At 32.1% G+C, this 16,177-nt stretch overlaps 1 protein-coding gene across 1 annotated transcript; it reads right to left on the minus strand.

The window, feature by feature from the left end:
• Positions 1 to 3,771: 3,771 nt before the first annotated feature.
• LOC149418931 (zonadhesin-like) lies at positions 3,772 to 13,646 on the minus strand. The gene is made up of 12 exons (XM_089639081.1): positions 13,550 to 13,646; positions 12,707 to 12,837; positions 10,221 to 10,406; positions 9,430 to 9,612; positions 8,802 to 8,987; positions 8,095 to 8,277; positions 7,695 to 7,895; positions 7,384 to 7,581; positions 6,227 to 6,406; positions 5,140 to 5,238; positions 4,830 to 5,012; positions 3,772 to 4,049 (listed from the first exon to the last, which is right to left on the minus strand). Exons 2-12 carry the CDS (start codon positions 12,822 to 12,824, stop codon positions 3,841 to 3,843), a joined length of 1,926 nt encoding a protein of 641 aa, XP_089495207.1. The 5' UTR covers positions 12,825 to 12,837; positions 13,550 to 13,646; the 3' UTR covers positions 3,772 to 3,840.
• Between the last annotated feature and the right edge of the window lie 2,531 nt (positions 13,647 to 16,177).

The raw sequence follows: 16,177 nt of genomic DNA on the forward strand, positions 1-16,177 counted from the left end.
TGTGTTTTTATTTTTTTATTTGAGGTTCAAGCGGTGCTAATATAATATGGTAACTTTATTGATTATTATATTTTCAAAGTTGTAGAACAAATTCATTTTTAATAGTGACTTGATTTTTAAGACACCTATTTCCTAAAGATACTATAAATTTGTACTAAGTGTATGAATTCTAAGAGAATCTATCTTTATCGAGCTTACTGTCTAGGATAAGAAATTATAATGTCATTAAAGTTTTTTCAAATACTTGTAAAAATATTTACTATAATTTTATCATAATTCTGGATAATATATTTTGTTAGTCTTTTTTATAACTATTATTATAATGACAATGTAACTCCTAATTAAATATTAAGTTGTTGTATGGAATATTGTAAATATTTTTTACGTGTGACTAGAAGTCGTTATTTTTATGTAATTATTATCAATGTTAGAGAACTTCACGAAGATATAAATGAGTAAGCCGCGTCAATATTAAATTTACCAATCTCCAGCGCAAGGCGCGGTGGTAAAATTAGGCAATGCATGGAAATATTTTGTAAAAGTTTTTTTTTACATATTTCCCAAAATAGATATTTTGTCAGATTTTATAAAATATTTTGGAAATTCAAGGTAGTATGACGCGCGACGCATTGATTGATTGTTTTAGTAATTAAAAATAACCCATATTTTTTTAATGCTTTTGAATTTTAGGAATTTGGATTTCATTTTTGTTTTCGGTATTGAGTAAATGAAAATCTTTGAAGCGGAAATGAACCCACTTACCGACATTCGATAGGGCTAAAACTCGGCAGAGCGACTCGTTGTTGATGACAATTCATTTCAATTTTTTGTGGCAATCGCGTACACACACACGGACATACAAGCATTTTTCTGAAATCAGATTACAGCAGTTAAAATAAGAAATAAATGTCGGTCCTACCCGATCGACATTTGGCGAGTTTGGTAGAGTTATTGACTGCAGTTCCTGGGTAGGAGTTACATCGGAACACTATGTGCTTACTCTGTTACTCATCGCCAGAGTTACATCGGAACACTCTGTGCTTACTTTGTCACTCTTTGCCAGCGTTATATCGGACCGGAATAAATGTGAGCTTTTATGGCTTCGTTGAAAACCGAAAATGAATATTAAACTTACAGGTCCCAAATTATATTAGTACTTACCTAAATGTATAATTAATTATATGATCTTTCTATATTTTAAAAACGTTTATATCGATAAATTGGTGTGATAATTTTTGTAAAGCTAATATTTCTTTGTAAATAAAAATTATTTAAGTAAATTTTTATTTCGAACTAAAGTGTCTTTATTCTATAAACATATTTAAAATGTGTACAATGGTAAAGCATTCCTAATGGATTATAAAAACCTACGTTATGTTGTTTTAGTTTTTTTTTAATTCCTTAACAAACTACCAGCTAAACTGCCAAAGCAGTTTGTCAGCAGCCAAACCAAAGAAAACGTGTAAATTATTCTTTAAAATATATATTTTTAGTTCTTGGATTTTATTTAAAACAAACCGGAACGCTATTCCTGTTTTTCAAACATTTTTTAAATTATTTTTATTTCTTGCTAGAGCAATCCCGATGAGTTACAAAACTTTGATATCAAAATTACAAGTTTCATTTACAAAACAGTACAGAAATAGAAAATGGGGGGTGAAATAGAACAAACAAAAAGAAACAAAAAAGGAAACAGACAGGGATATACACATAAGCACAGAGCCAAGGTAGGAATTTAGGAGAAGACACTTACCCACTAATACATTCGTAAAAATAGATTATGCTCAATTACAAATGCAGGGGACAGGAAAGGAGAGAGGAAGAAACGATTAATTATTTCCAGAACCAAAATTCTATGTAATGTTTTCACTTTTCTCACTCATTTGATGGTATTTCATTTCAAACAACAGAAAGAGGTTGTAATAATATTAGAACTAATATTTTGGTCATGTTTTAATGTCAATGTATTTGTTCATTTAAAATGGGATTGGCGTTCCGGTTTATAACAGTTGTTGAATGTGCCACTGAATATAATTTAACAATTGATTTGGTCGATGAATTTAAGTCGATGTATTACTATTAATTGCAGCCTTTGATTGCTTCGTGACTCATATAAATGGGGTAACACCATTGATTATAGCACTCATTAGAGCAATATAACGATTTATTTAATAGATATGTTATCATCACCAGCTTTTGATCGTTAATTAAATAGATTAAATGTGAAAATAAGCTAATATCGGAGGAATTAAATACATAAACAATATATTTAGTTTTATAACAACTTAACGTTGATAAAAAACTCACCTGCGTTTTTTATATATGTTTATCACTGTTATCCTACTTGTATATAACTATTTACCTTTTTAAAATTGTTTTATGGGTGAGACTGCAAGGTAAAAAAGTTTGAAAATAATCAATAATAATTTACGTCAAAATGTCTGTTTAATGTGTGGCCTATCAATGTAACAAGAAATCCAGTTTTTTATTTTGAAAAATAAATTCGATGCAATTTCATATAATAATTGAGATGAGGCATACTATAATAAGTCTCGAATAGGCCTTGTCTTAAAAAGTAAATAAATTTGCCTGTGGCGCAAACAACTTCCCTTGTTCAACTAAATAATTCTTACTGATATCATTCTTACGAAGCCAACTGGAGTTTCCGAATGCCATGAAAATTATATCCACTCTGCTTAATTAAGTATTGGTTTAATGCACTCACAACGCATACTAAAACTTAATGGTTCTCTCAAGTTTCTAAACTGGATGGATTACTAAATTATTTCTGAGCTAACGACATGTTAATGTTTTACCTTTGGGGCATTTATGCCTGCTTGTACCCACGCAGATATTAAAGTAAATGGTAAATTGATTGAATAGATTTTAACTTATCAAACCGTGTTGCTATTCCTCCTCCAGGAGACTTGGTTTGATCAAAATAAATTATTTGATGTAATCTCTGTTCTTGTTCCAAGGATTAAATATTCTGTTTTGTTCCACATAAACAGTAGCTTATTAATGCATGTTTACTTTAAAATGACATTTGTATTGATTCTTTACAAATAATTGTTGTAAAAATCTTGTAATATATATCATGGAATATACTATTGAATGGAAACTGACTTTTATTTTTATTTAACTGTTTTCATATCCACTTGAAAAATATTTATTTGCTGTTAAAAAGAATCCCTCCAACACTACTGCTGATCTCGTACAAATCGCAAGTGCTTCTCACTGTTGTTGATTTATGGTCTGGCGTTCCAGAATACTTGAAAAATATCTTTTGACTCTGTGCAGAAACGGGCGGCCTATTTGATAGATTCTTAGAAAATGGATTGCATTTTTTAAAGCACAGGCGTCAGGTAGAAATGATGTTTTTGTCATACCGGTATTTTAATGGAAAGTGCTCCAAACGACCAGCACCATTGATCTCTTTGCCTCCGGTGCGTAGTCAGGAAACACGCCAAGCGCGTGCTTAACATTTGTACACGGCAGAAACTTCATGAAAAGTCATGTTCATGAGTTGAACAGCTCGGTTGTGGAGGGATTTGTCCATTTCTGTATTTCCTCTCTCCCATGGGTCTCTTTAAGAATCGTGTTCACTCTTTTTTCTAATTAAAAAATATATTCCACACAGCATTCCCAAAGATGACATATGGCCTGAGGGAAAGTATTTTCCTCAGGGCATCCTGTGTGGAGTTTTTTTTTATTTTACTGGTTCATTTTTCATTGAAATTGAACTAGTCTATAAGAAAAACACTAAAAACATAACTACGCATTCCCCTTTATTAAGATTGCAGAAGAACAAGAACACAATCACTCCTGTGAAAGATAGGATTACATTGGAGATATCCTGGCTTTCTTGGGGCAACTTTTGATTGCTACGCAAGTGAGGTCTGCAGCACTCTTCTTCAGAAAGCCGGCCTTGCAGCGACATCCCTTGGCAGGAGGCTTGGTCTTGCAGTTAGCAAATGCGGGGCACTCACAGGTGCCACCAGCACAAGGGCTGGGGGTACTCACCAGTTCCGAGTTGGGGTCGGAGCAGCCTGGAAGAAACCGAAATAATTATTAAATAAGAGTTGCGTCAGCTGGTTCAAACATCACTTTTTCACTTGCCAACTGGTTTCCAAACATCATAATTATATACCCAACTATTCACAGTTAATAATACTATTATAAACAACATTAAAAATAAATAAACGTGTACTTAAATTAACGTTTCTGAAAAATTGATTCAACTAGCCTTAATAACCCCCCATACACCAAACCGTATGTAATTAGCAACCATCCAAAATGACGTGAAGGTACCAAAAATGTAATATTTTAAAATTGGGTTGAAAGAAAAATCCGTATCGTGGAGAAAAGGTCAATACTGAGATGTACATCGTCCTTGAGGTGATTTTTCACAAAAACGGTGCTAATTATAATTAATTCTCCAATTATTATTATTTTGGTATTAAAATTGTTAAACTCTTATCCATTATGTAAAATAGTTTCATGTGTTTCTCTGTTCTTCTTTAGTATTATTTAATGGGCAGACAGTATTCTGCTGATGCGCTCACATTGAATGTCACAAAAAACAATAATTTAACAATAATTGGAATATATTCAATTGAAGCACTAAGGATTGAGATGGAAGATAGAAGCTTTGGTAATATGGATACAATGGTGTATTATCATCCTACATAACTATAGTATTTTCGGCTAATCCTACATACTACATAGTATTATCGGCTAATCCTACACAGTATTATCGGCTAATCCTACATAATATTACCGGCTAATGGAAATTTGCGACAGATAAAATGTGTTATATTTTTACTTACAGTTTTCTGTCTTGACGCACTGTTTTTTAAGGTTCCTGACATATCCTGCCTTGCAGCGGCACTCCACAGGGCAGCCGGGGGGCTTGGTGCATCTGGCTACTCCTCCAGCGAACACATTGGCACAGGTAAGGTCATCGCACAACGCGCACTTATCCACCACCTCGTTTTGGCCGCATTTTGGCACTGAAATCAAAAAGGGGTTGGACTGAAAAGGTCATATTCATTAAACCTCATCAATTAAAACGTTGAATATTATATCTTGTGTCTTGATTAGACTTTCCTTTAAAGAAGAAAGAAAGGTTATAATTACGTGGCACTGCAGCGCATTTTCCTGACTTGTCCTTAATGTATCCCGTTTTACAGTTACATCCGTCTGAGGGGTTTGCATTTACATCGCCATTGCAAGGAGCTTGTATACATTGTCAACAAACAAGAAAATTATTACAAAAACAAAAAGGCGTTAATACCTCACTCTACTCGAAATAATTCAAATTAAATTTCATCTGAACTAAAGAGCGGAAAAAAATGCAAGGAAAATAAAAAGATATGCGCATTTAAATGCACCGAAACTTTGCGAAAAATGCAACGGTTCAGTAAAGAATTCGCAGAGCAGTAAAGATTTACTTATTTTTTTAATGATTTTTATGTAAAGGATAATAATTGTGTTATGAAATAGTATGAGTTTGAACGTAGGTTATTTGAATAAAAATAAACATTCATTGCATTTTTAAATGATGTTCAAATATATTAAAAAAAAAACAAGATTAAAATCTTTACTTTAAAGCATGCCTAATTTGTATTTTAATTTTAAAAAATAAGTTTTCCGGGAAGAACTTATGACTTTTTTTAGAAAACGTGTTTGTGTTTGAAAATCAAAAAAAATGAGTGTCTTAAAGCGGAGGGAGAGTTGATTAGATCGTTTATAATTACTACGCTTTTAATTTCGTTATAATAGTTAGCATAAAATATAATTTCGGCAAGCTATGTGCCCGTACAAGTTATGGAGGTAACTGAAGATTTAGAAACTAGCCCTTTTAAAATTGAACGCATGTAGGAGTTTTTAGCAATACTTGGAAACTGCCGTTTTTAGCGGGAAAAGGCAAAAGTAGCACAAATCGCGTAAAAATGACAAAGTGCAAAAGAATTTACATTTCATTTTTTCAAACCAATACTTATAAAATTATCACAGAAAAGCAAAGAACACTTTGGGAAGGGGTTTTCTTAATAATAATCACAAGAAGATGTGATAATAGCGCCACATTTATATTATTATCGTAAATGAACAAACACTCTAAAATAAATTATTGCTTCCTCAATTTTGAAATCCTAACAAAAATCAAGAAACTGCAGAGGTATTTTACAGTAGGTACATAATATCAGAGGTCTCATATACTCACAGCACTTTTCTGCTTTGATGCACTTGTTGTCAAGATCTCTTACAAAGCCGGATTTGCATTTGCAACCTCCGTATTTACAGGGCTTGTTGCAAGTTGTTTGGGTGTCCTTGTTGAGGCATGTTATAGGGCAAGGGTCTCCACAGGGGTGGAAGGCAGCATTTTGGTCCCCTCCACATATCTCTGCGTAAAATTCGACAATTTATAAGATCTCCTACAAAACCAACCCAGCAGATTTGTCTGACAGATCATACTACATGGCTAGGTACTAAAACTGAGGTGTTTTGTTCACAGAAAGTGGTGTAAGAGTTCAATCCAATTATGTTTTTCCGAATAACTTAAGGACCGGTCGGTGGCTGAGTTGACATCGCGATTGGGTCCCACCCAGGCGTAGTATGTTCAATTTCTCGGCTGGCTAATTCTTCCATCACCACAAAAGCAACATTTTGCGCTTACTGCGGTGGTAGTAGGAGATTTTCAAATATTGTCAGGTCGTTACCCGGGAATATTTGTCTTTTAAAAATAATTAAAAATATCTACACAATTCATCAAACATTTACTTAAGGCGATGCACTACGTCGCGTAGTATTTTAAATTGAGCCGCTATCAATAACAACCCTTACGTAGATGGCGATAAGGTTTAAATTTCCGCTTAACACCATCCGCCTGTTTTGATTTATGCAAGAAAAAAACATGACCAAAAAGTGCCTTTTATTTAATTTTGTGGATTTTCAGGCATAAATATTTAATTTTTTTCCGATCATTTTATAAATAACTTAATTTGCCACACTGTACAATAAAATTATTACCGAAAAAGGGTTCGTAAGTAGGAGATTTTGAACTTTAAAGCAGTTTTCATAGGCCTTTACATTATTTTTTTCTGGGCTATTAAAAAAGACTTATCTAAAAAATACTCGATTATTTCAAAGGCCAAGATGTATTTTACTCGCAGTATTTAATTAAAGCATCTGAAACATTTCTAGGCGACCAAATTTTCAAACCAAAAACACATGATTTTGCATTACGACGTATGGCATCGCCTTAAAGCCGTTAATCGTAGTGCAACACATGCATCTCTATAGTAGGACTATGATTGGGCTCCGCACAGAATTTTTACTGTTTGAACATGACAAAACTAATGTAAAGCACATATTTCTTACCATTTATTTGTTTATCTACGCATTGTTGTTGTTTGTTCCTGCAGTATTTGGGTTTACAATCACACTGGGGATGACAAGGCAATAAAGGAGAGCCTCCTATCGCGCAACTGAATCCATCAGTAGTACTACAGCTATCCGTCGAGCATCTGTCGGGACAAGCGTGATATTCTTCAGTGTCTTTGCAGGGGAATGGTTGGGCTAGAACAATACGTTAGTTTGTCAGTTTCATAAATTCATTTTTCCATCGTTTGTAGTTTAGAACGAGGTATAATACTTATTCAAAATACAAAGTAAGAGTTACTGATCCTCACGACATTCTGAAATGTAAACACACTCCTGGTTGATGTTTCTTTTGTAGTCCTGTTTGCATCTGCAGGAGGGCCGACATGTTCCTTTTAACAAAGACTTTTCTCTATCAAATGGAGGACAATCTACGCGCTTTCCGATGTTCTCACATGTCTCAGAAAGACAAGGGTTGGGACATATGTCAACCTGCTCGTTAACACCACATTCTGAAAAAAAAATATTCACACTCACAATTAAAGACGCAATAATGATGAATCTCACAAGACTTTCTTCTGTATTTTTTTAAAGGTAAAATTAATCTTATGAGAATGGAATCATATTCTTGGGGTAGAATCACACTAGAAAGCTTTATCGAATCTTTTTATCTATTTTTTTTAATCGCCAATAAAGCAAATAATCACTCACCGCATTGGTCAGGAGAAACGCATTTCGCCTTTGTATTTCTAAAGAAACCAGGTTTGCAGTCACAGCCCGGATTACAGACTAGGAAATTGCACGTGATGTTTTGTCCTAGAGTTAGGCAGTTCTCCGCACAGGGAGACAGGCAGCTAGTGAATTCCTTATTAGGCTCGGGACAAACGTCAACTCCTGGAAAAAAAAGTGATTATTGTTCCTAGCAAAATCGTTGCCACAATATGACAAATATTTATATATTTACGCGAATTGAACAAATGATACTTGATGTTCAATGATTTTGTGAAACTTCAAAATATTACGACATTCTATAAATAATAAATTGTTTAAGCATAAGGCTTTTAAAAAATGTCTCAAAAATAAAGATTTTTATGTTATCAAAAAACTAAAAACATTCCATAAATGCCGAGGCTGTTTTAAAATTAATATTTTTGATACTGACAATTGATGGTGGAAGTCCATTTTAATGATGTATTGAAGCATTTTTAAACTTATTTAATTTTTTTCTATTTCAACTTATTTGTAGCCATCTTCGGATTCATGCAATTACTTCTTTAATTATGGTTATATGCACAACATTTGGGGGAAGGGGAGGAGTTACCTAGAGTAATCTCTGAGAGTTATTATAGTGAATGTAATGTTGATGAATAAGAGTTGCTGATATTTATTTTCTATGATGTTTATTAGCAGGGTCTCACCACAGTCCTCTGGCTTTACGCACACTCCGTCAGCATTCCGGTAATATCCCCACTCGCAGATACAACCAGGATTGCAACTGGGTCTGCAGGCAATATCGCTGCGGCCGAACGAGCTGCAATCCCTTACGCATGAGTCGTTACCACACTCCGTCCAGATTTCATTCGAGCCCGTACACACGGGAGGAACTTGAACACACAAATATTTTTTTGTTTAAATATAAATGAGACTTTAGTAGTATTTAGTACAAATTGTAAATAATATAAGGTCTGGGGATGATTCTTGAGGCACCCCCGTATTATTTTCAAGCGAATTTGATATGTGAATTGGAGTGGTTACATTACACATTTAGACCGGCAACCACACACGATATACAGAAGACCAATTTCCGTATTGACATTAGAATTCACGCAATTTCATAGGTTTTGAAGGCGAGTAAAGAAACTTAGTACGCAACAAAGATGGATCTGAATTGGATCTCAAAGGACTTCAAAATTAGATTTTTTTAAATTTAAAATAAAAGCTTATGAGAACAAAATGATATTTTTGAGGTGGAATTAAAGTTGGAGGCTTTACTGAATATTCTTTCCCAGCCTTATTTTAATCGCCAGTAAGTAAATGAGCACTCACCGCACTGATCGGGTGAAACGCATTCCGCCTTCGCATTTCTGAAGAAACCCGGTTTGCAGTCACAGCCCGGATTACATACCAGGAAATTGCAGGTGATGTTTTGTCCTAGAGTTAGGCAGTCCTCCGCACAAGGAGACAGACAGCTGGTGAATTCCTTGTTAGGCTCGGGACAAATGTCAATTCCTGGCAAAAAGCGATCATTGTTCATTGCAAAATTGGTGCCCGACTATGACAAATATATTTGAGAAATAACACGTATTTTTGATGCATGATGCACAATTATTTTATCAAATTTCAAACTATTATGCAAATTATCTATTAAATGACGAATTTTTCAAACATAGGTCTTTTACAAATTATATAAATATAAACAATCTATGAAAACCAAGATCGTTTAATTTTATTTGAAATGCCTACAGAAAGTTACACATTTACTTCAGACTGAGCTTATCATAGCCATTATAGCCTATCTTCAGACTGGTCTGAGACACATATGTAAATCTTCTCTCAGTATTAACGATAACCAACTAAGTTTGTGAATTATTAAGGATAGCGTGTGTCACTCTCCACAGAAAAAAAGTCTTATTTTAAAAAGGGTTAAGTCTCAAAAGAATATCTGAATTTCAAAGTTTTAAAAATTGACACAGCCAGCTGTAGAATCCCACAGGAAGCTGAAACCAAAACCTTCGAGGCAGCCAGGAATCTCTGAGAGTTATTACAGAGCCTGTAATTTAGATAAATAAGAGGTGCTGAATATTTATTTACTAGGATGTTTACAAGCAGAATCTCACCACAGTCCTCAGGCTTTACGCACACTCCGTCGGCGTTCCGGTAATAGCCCCACTCGCAGATGCAGCCAGGATTGCAACTGGGCCTGCAGGCAATATCGCTGCGGCCGAACAAGCTGCAATCCCTCACGCAGGAGTCATTACCGCACTCTGTCCAGATCTCATGTGATCCCGAACACACGGGAGAAACTTGAACACAAACATTATTTGTTCGTAATATAAATGATACTTTACTGTTTATTACAAAATTTAAATAATATTAGGCTCAATGCTGATACTTGCACCGTACTCGTACACCTACCCCCGTATTATTTTCAATGGAATTTGACATGTTATTTAGAGTGATTGCAGTAGAATAGCAAAATCAAATTTAAACAGGCGACCAATATAATTGTTTTGAAGTTTTGTAGATTGAAATTTTGAACTTTGAAATTAATGTAAAAAAGCACAATACACAGGTGTCCCTAACGTCAATGTTATTCCTTAAAGGATTGATAAGCCAACTCATAAAAAAATTATAATAGAAAAAGAATATAGCTATGAATATAAAGATACTGTCATACATTTTTTTCCACTCGAGTGATCACGTCAATAACCGAAATATGAGTCCAGTGCTCGACACTTTCAAACATTAGTTTTAGAAATTTCCCGCCATTATTAAAAAAAATCATATCTCTGAATTTTAATATGAAAGCACTTAAACTGATAACTCTGCTATATGACCAATGAGTTTACCTACATAATTTTGTTTATTTTATAATTTAAGGATTTAAAAAAAAAATGTTAAAATATCATTTATTTTATAAACATGTGAATTCTGCGTATTGGTTATTGTAAAATTTTCGTAGTTTACACTTATTTGGGTCAAAATTGAATATTTTCTACTTCTGTACATTTTTATGGTCTATTTGATAATAACAGACACAAATATGTATTACAAGACATTTGAAACGTAAATAGCTGTTCTAATAGTTTTGTATGAAAAAATATTTTATAGAATTTATGTCAACTAGGGTTCGCAAACTGTCAAAATTGATTTCACTATATTAGGATATTAAATATTTTACCACAAAAAACTGCTTTTGGTTTATAAAAAAAAATCACTTTATACTACTATTATCAATAGAGATATTATTATCTCGATTCTTGCTCTATTTACTTCGATAAAAACGTTTTATGGAGACAGCTATTTGACGATGTAAAAGACACGTGGCAAAGAATTTACACTGTGATAAAAATAATGAATAAAAACCACTTCACATTTAAAAACACGTTTAATAGACGGGTAATTCAATTACAAATATGCTGTTAAGTAAATATGAGATAAACATTGAACAAAACAAACCGTTGCATCATTTTGGCAGCCGTTCGCTTGGCGTTCGTAAACAAACTTCAATTCAGAAAGAACTTATAATCTATGATTTCTAGAGTAGTCAATACAATTATTTTTTTCTGACTTTACGTCCGGGTTAAATCTTCCATAGAAGAAAAACAAAACCCTTCCACACACTTTTACACAAATGATCAACTAGTCAATCCACATTATGCAAGTGCATTATATAAGCAAAATAAATACAAAACAATACAAGAACAACACGTAATAATTCACCGACTCCAGATATTTTCATATCATATAGGTAGAACTCCTAACAGAGCCTATAAATCCTACTGATCCCTCAACATGAATATTTAAAACATCTTTCGTAATCCTACATGTATTTGAAATTACTGATTTTTGCAATTTAATATATAATTTTTTTGATAGATCTAATACGCCTAAATTTTTAATGAGAGAGCTAGATATAATGCCAGTAGCCGAAATAACAAATGGTAATATTTTTATAGTCTATGAAAATATCTTATTTCTCATAAATAATAAACTATCATTTATGAGAATGCCAAATTCTTTTTATTTCATTTCCTAAATGGGTCTATTTTCTTATTTTTTCATTAACAGATTTTTGAATATTACAGGAATTTGGAATAGCGACATCAATGATATAAGTTTTTTTTTTAATTTTGTCATGTAAAACAAAAATTTGTATTATTATTATTCTTTTGAATTCTAAACTCCTTATTATCATTTATATTTCATACTTTTGTATTTTTTTAAACTCTTGTATTTCATACTTGATGTATTCTTTCAAATTATTTAAAGTACTTTATATAAGCACTGTAGTAAAAATTACACTAATTTATTTTCTTCTAATTTATAAACTTCTTTTACATTCTATACTGCTTATTTTCTTTTATATTATATACTTGTTGTATTTCTTAAATATATCTCTTAGTTCATATAAATTCTTCTATATTTCATACTTAATATATTCTGTTAAATTATTTTAATGTACTTTATATATAATCAACGAACACAGGCGTGCCTAGCATGGTGATCGAATTTTTTTTTAATTACTCTAAAAATAGATCAAAGACGTTGGTACAGACAATCGAATGAAATGTTCAAAATAAAACCACATTATTTTACTTACCAGGCTTAGGTGTTGTTGTTTTCTCTTCCGCACCAATGGGAGCGGTAGGTACGATGTATACAGCTGTGGTGAGATGGAAGAAGAATCCGAAACAGAGAGTTCTTAGTAGTAACTGCATCGCGGAACTTTACCTGATAAGAAGTGCCTGAATTTTTTTATCATTTGCTTCAATAAGATTGGAAGCAACCAATCTATTCCTTCTGAACCAGCTTTCCGCAGTGTGCACAACCGGATGGTTATTGAGAAATGTAATTTATCTTTTTTATATTTGTAGGACTAAATAATTTATTTTAAATAATTGCCAAATACTAACAAAAAAAATCCAAAGCTGTCTCACAATCATAAAAAATCGATATCTTTAATGACCTATATTTTATCATTTAGATAAATCTTTTGAGTTTGAGCAAAACTAGATATATGCCATACTTTTTGAATATTCAGTTTGGTTGAGTATTTCGACATCAAATGTAAAATTATATTTTGTATAAAAAATGCCGTGCAGCCGTTTTTCTTCGTCACTATCGAAAAAACTGTGATTTTTAGCGATATTATGTCAACATATTTAACGAATATTTCTTTGAATTCAAATCTATTGTAAAATGTATATGCAAACGGCAAAAACTACAAATACAACTTTAGTAAAACAAATGGCGCACGATCTTAGGTTGGTACATGTAAAGCTGTGAAGCTAAAGAGTGACTATTTGAAACACGCGACCGTAAAATTCTTCATAAAAAATTAGGTTTACCCTACCTTTAATAACTCTAAGGTTAGTCTTTATTTAAAATCGTCAAATATCACATTTTCAATGTAAATTCGTAATTATAATCAAGTAAGACTTACCAAAATAATAATAAAATTCACTTAAAAGATGTTTATACACATTAATGCAAATATTGAATCTCCAACGTCTGCCACTCGACTAACAAGTATTCAGAATAATGTTTTAATGCCAATATTTATACAGCGATGGACCTCCCGAAAACACTTTGTCGCTGAAAACACAATATGATTACGAAACCTTGAAATTAATCGAATGATTTGTCGATTAAACCGTTCGAACATAAAATTGCATACTTTCTTGTAAATGACTTTGTTTCAATAATATAAGAAATGGTATTCATTAAAAAATAAAGAAATATTCATTATATGGAGGTGAATGATTTGCTCCCGGCGTCATCTGGTTGTGTTACGCGGTAAACAAAATTACCTTATATCAAATTGTAACAACTATGATAATCAACTACGATATCAAATTATAACAACTTTGTAAACTACCTCAAAAATAAAATAAACTCCAATAGTACACAAAAAAAAACAAAAAATAAATGTCACCCGGATTGGATAACCAAAGACCTTTTAAAACTAATTAATAAAAGAAATAAATTAAACCTTAAACTAAAAAAACAACCGGAGAGCGTACCATTAAAAACATAATTCATAAATATACGTTATAATATTACTAAAAAAAAACTTTAAAACAAAAACACTACACCAGCCTCTTTAAAAATTGCGAAAATGATTCAAAGAAATCATGGAATCTAATTAATACAATACTAACAAACAAGTCAAAAACTCTCAACAAATCTTGTAACAAGATAATAATGAAATAATATCAAATAAAGATGATATATGTAAACATTTTAACGACTACTTTTGTAACATTGGGTCCTCATTAGCTGATAACATAAAAAATAAGCCCGCACACATTACAGCTAACGAAATAACGTTAGAGCATAAAAGTAATCAATCACTTTATCTTCAACCTACCACGGAGGTTGAAATAAACAGAATTATTAAGTCACTTAAACCAAATGCAAGTGCTGGCTATGACACAATAAAATGTAAAACAATACTCAATCTGTCCGAACTATTGGCTCCCCCTATTTCAAAACTAATTAACCAATGCATTACAGAGGGGACTTTTCCAGATTGCTTTAAAATTGCGAAGGTAATACCAATATACAAATTTGGATAAAAAACGGAAAGGTCAAATTATCGGCCAATCTCAATTTTACCAATTCTATCAAAAATTTTCGAACATGTAATTTATGAAAGATTAAACAAGTTCTACCAAACAAATCACTGCTATATAATAAACAATACGGTTTCAGAAAAAAATCAAATACTCTTTCGGCAACGAATGATCTAATAAACAAACTAAGAACCAGCATAGACAATGGAAATTACGCTATAGCGATCCTCGTAGATCTCCAAAAAGCATTCGATACCGTGAGTTATGTGATACTACTAAAAAAAATTGAAAAAATAGGTGTAACAGGCCCTGCTCTCCAACTCATTAAATCGTATTTAAATAACAGAATGCAATATGTCAGCTTAGATTACAAAAACAGTCAACACAATAATATAAATTATGGTGTTCCTCAAGGATCCATATTAGGTCCTCTCTTGTTTCAAATATATATTAACGATATCTGTCAGTTAAACTTAAATGGGAATTTTTTTTTATACGCGGATGATATTGCTATATTTTACTTTGGTAAAAACTTAGAAAACTTACTTGAAAAAGCCCAACTGGATCTTAATAAATTAAATAACTGGCTAGTTAAAAATATATTAACTATTAACACAAAAAAAAAACAAATTGCATGATCTTAAGTTCATAAAAAAGAAAAACGCCGTCTCATAAACCTTTGCAAATAGAAGGAAAAAACCTACAAATTTCAGATACCTAGTGAAAAATACCTGGGACTTCATATCGATAAACACTTATCTTTTAAACACCACATACAAAAAGTAAAAGAAAAAATTATCCCACTAATTGGTGTATTTGGTAGAATAGCCCATTTTCTACCAATACAAGTAAAGAGGGGATTATATTTTAGTTTAATTCAATCCCATCTAAATTATCTCATAGAAATATGGGGAAACACAAACATCACATATCTAAACGAAATTCAAATCAGATACCCCCACCAAAAGAGTATACCAAGAAAATAACTTACTTTAGATTTATTTTATATAATTAGAAAACTGTACGAATACAACATATGCCTATTAATTCATAAAATCCAAAATGGCCTCAAACACAAATACTTCATTAATGAAAACATCACAAGTACATGACCACCACACAAGATAACATAATAAATTATACACAAATTCAGCAAAGATAGCGTGTGGTAAAATAAACATGGGAGATGAGGGTGTACACATATATAATCTCCTTCCTGATAGCCTGACAACCGTAAATAGAATAAATATATTTAAGAAAAAACTGTTTGCCCTCAAGATCAATGAGCAAAACCAAAATGCTCTCACTTAAGAAAAATATGTTATTTAGGTAGTAAACCATAATTATTAATATATATATTATTTTTGTTTTAATCAATGTACACTTAAGTTAACAAAGCGAAATATGTATTTCTTTTAACTTAATAAATAACAAAAAAAAAAAAAAACTTTATATTATTTTTAGGAACTGCTTGATTGTATTATTTTCATACACTT

The sequence above is a fragment of the Hesperophylax consimilis genome, chromosome 13 (assembly GCF_061612785.1).
Source record: "Hesperophylax consimilis isolate HC1 chromosome 13, BYU_Hcon_1.0, whole genome shotgun sequence".
Taxonomy (NCBI): domain Eukaryota; kingdom Metazoa; phylum Arthropoda; class Insecta; order Trichoptera; family Limnephilidae; genus Hesperophylax; species Hesperophylax consimilis.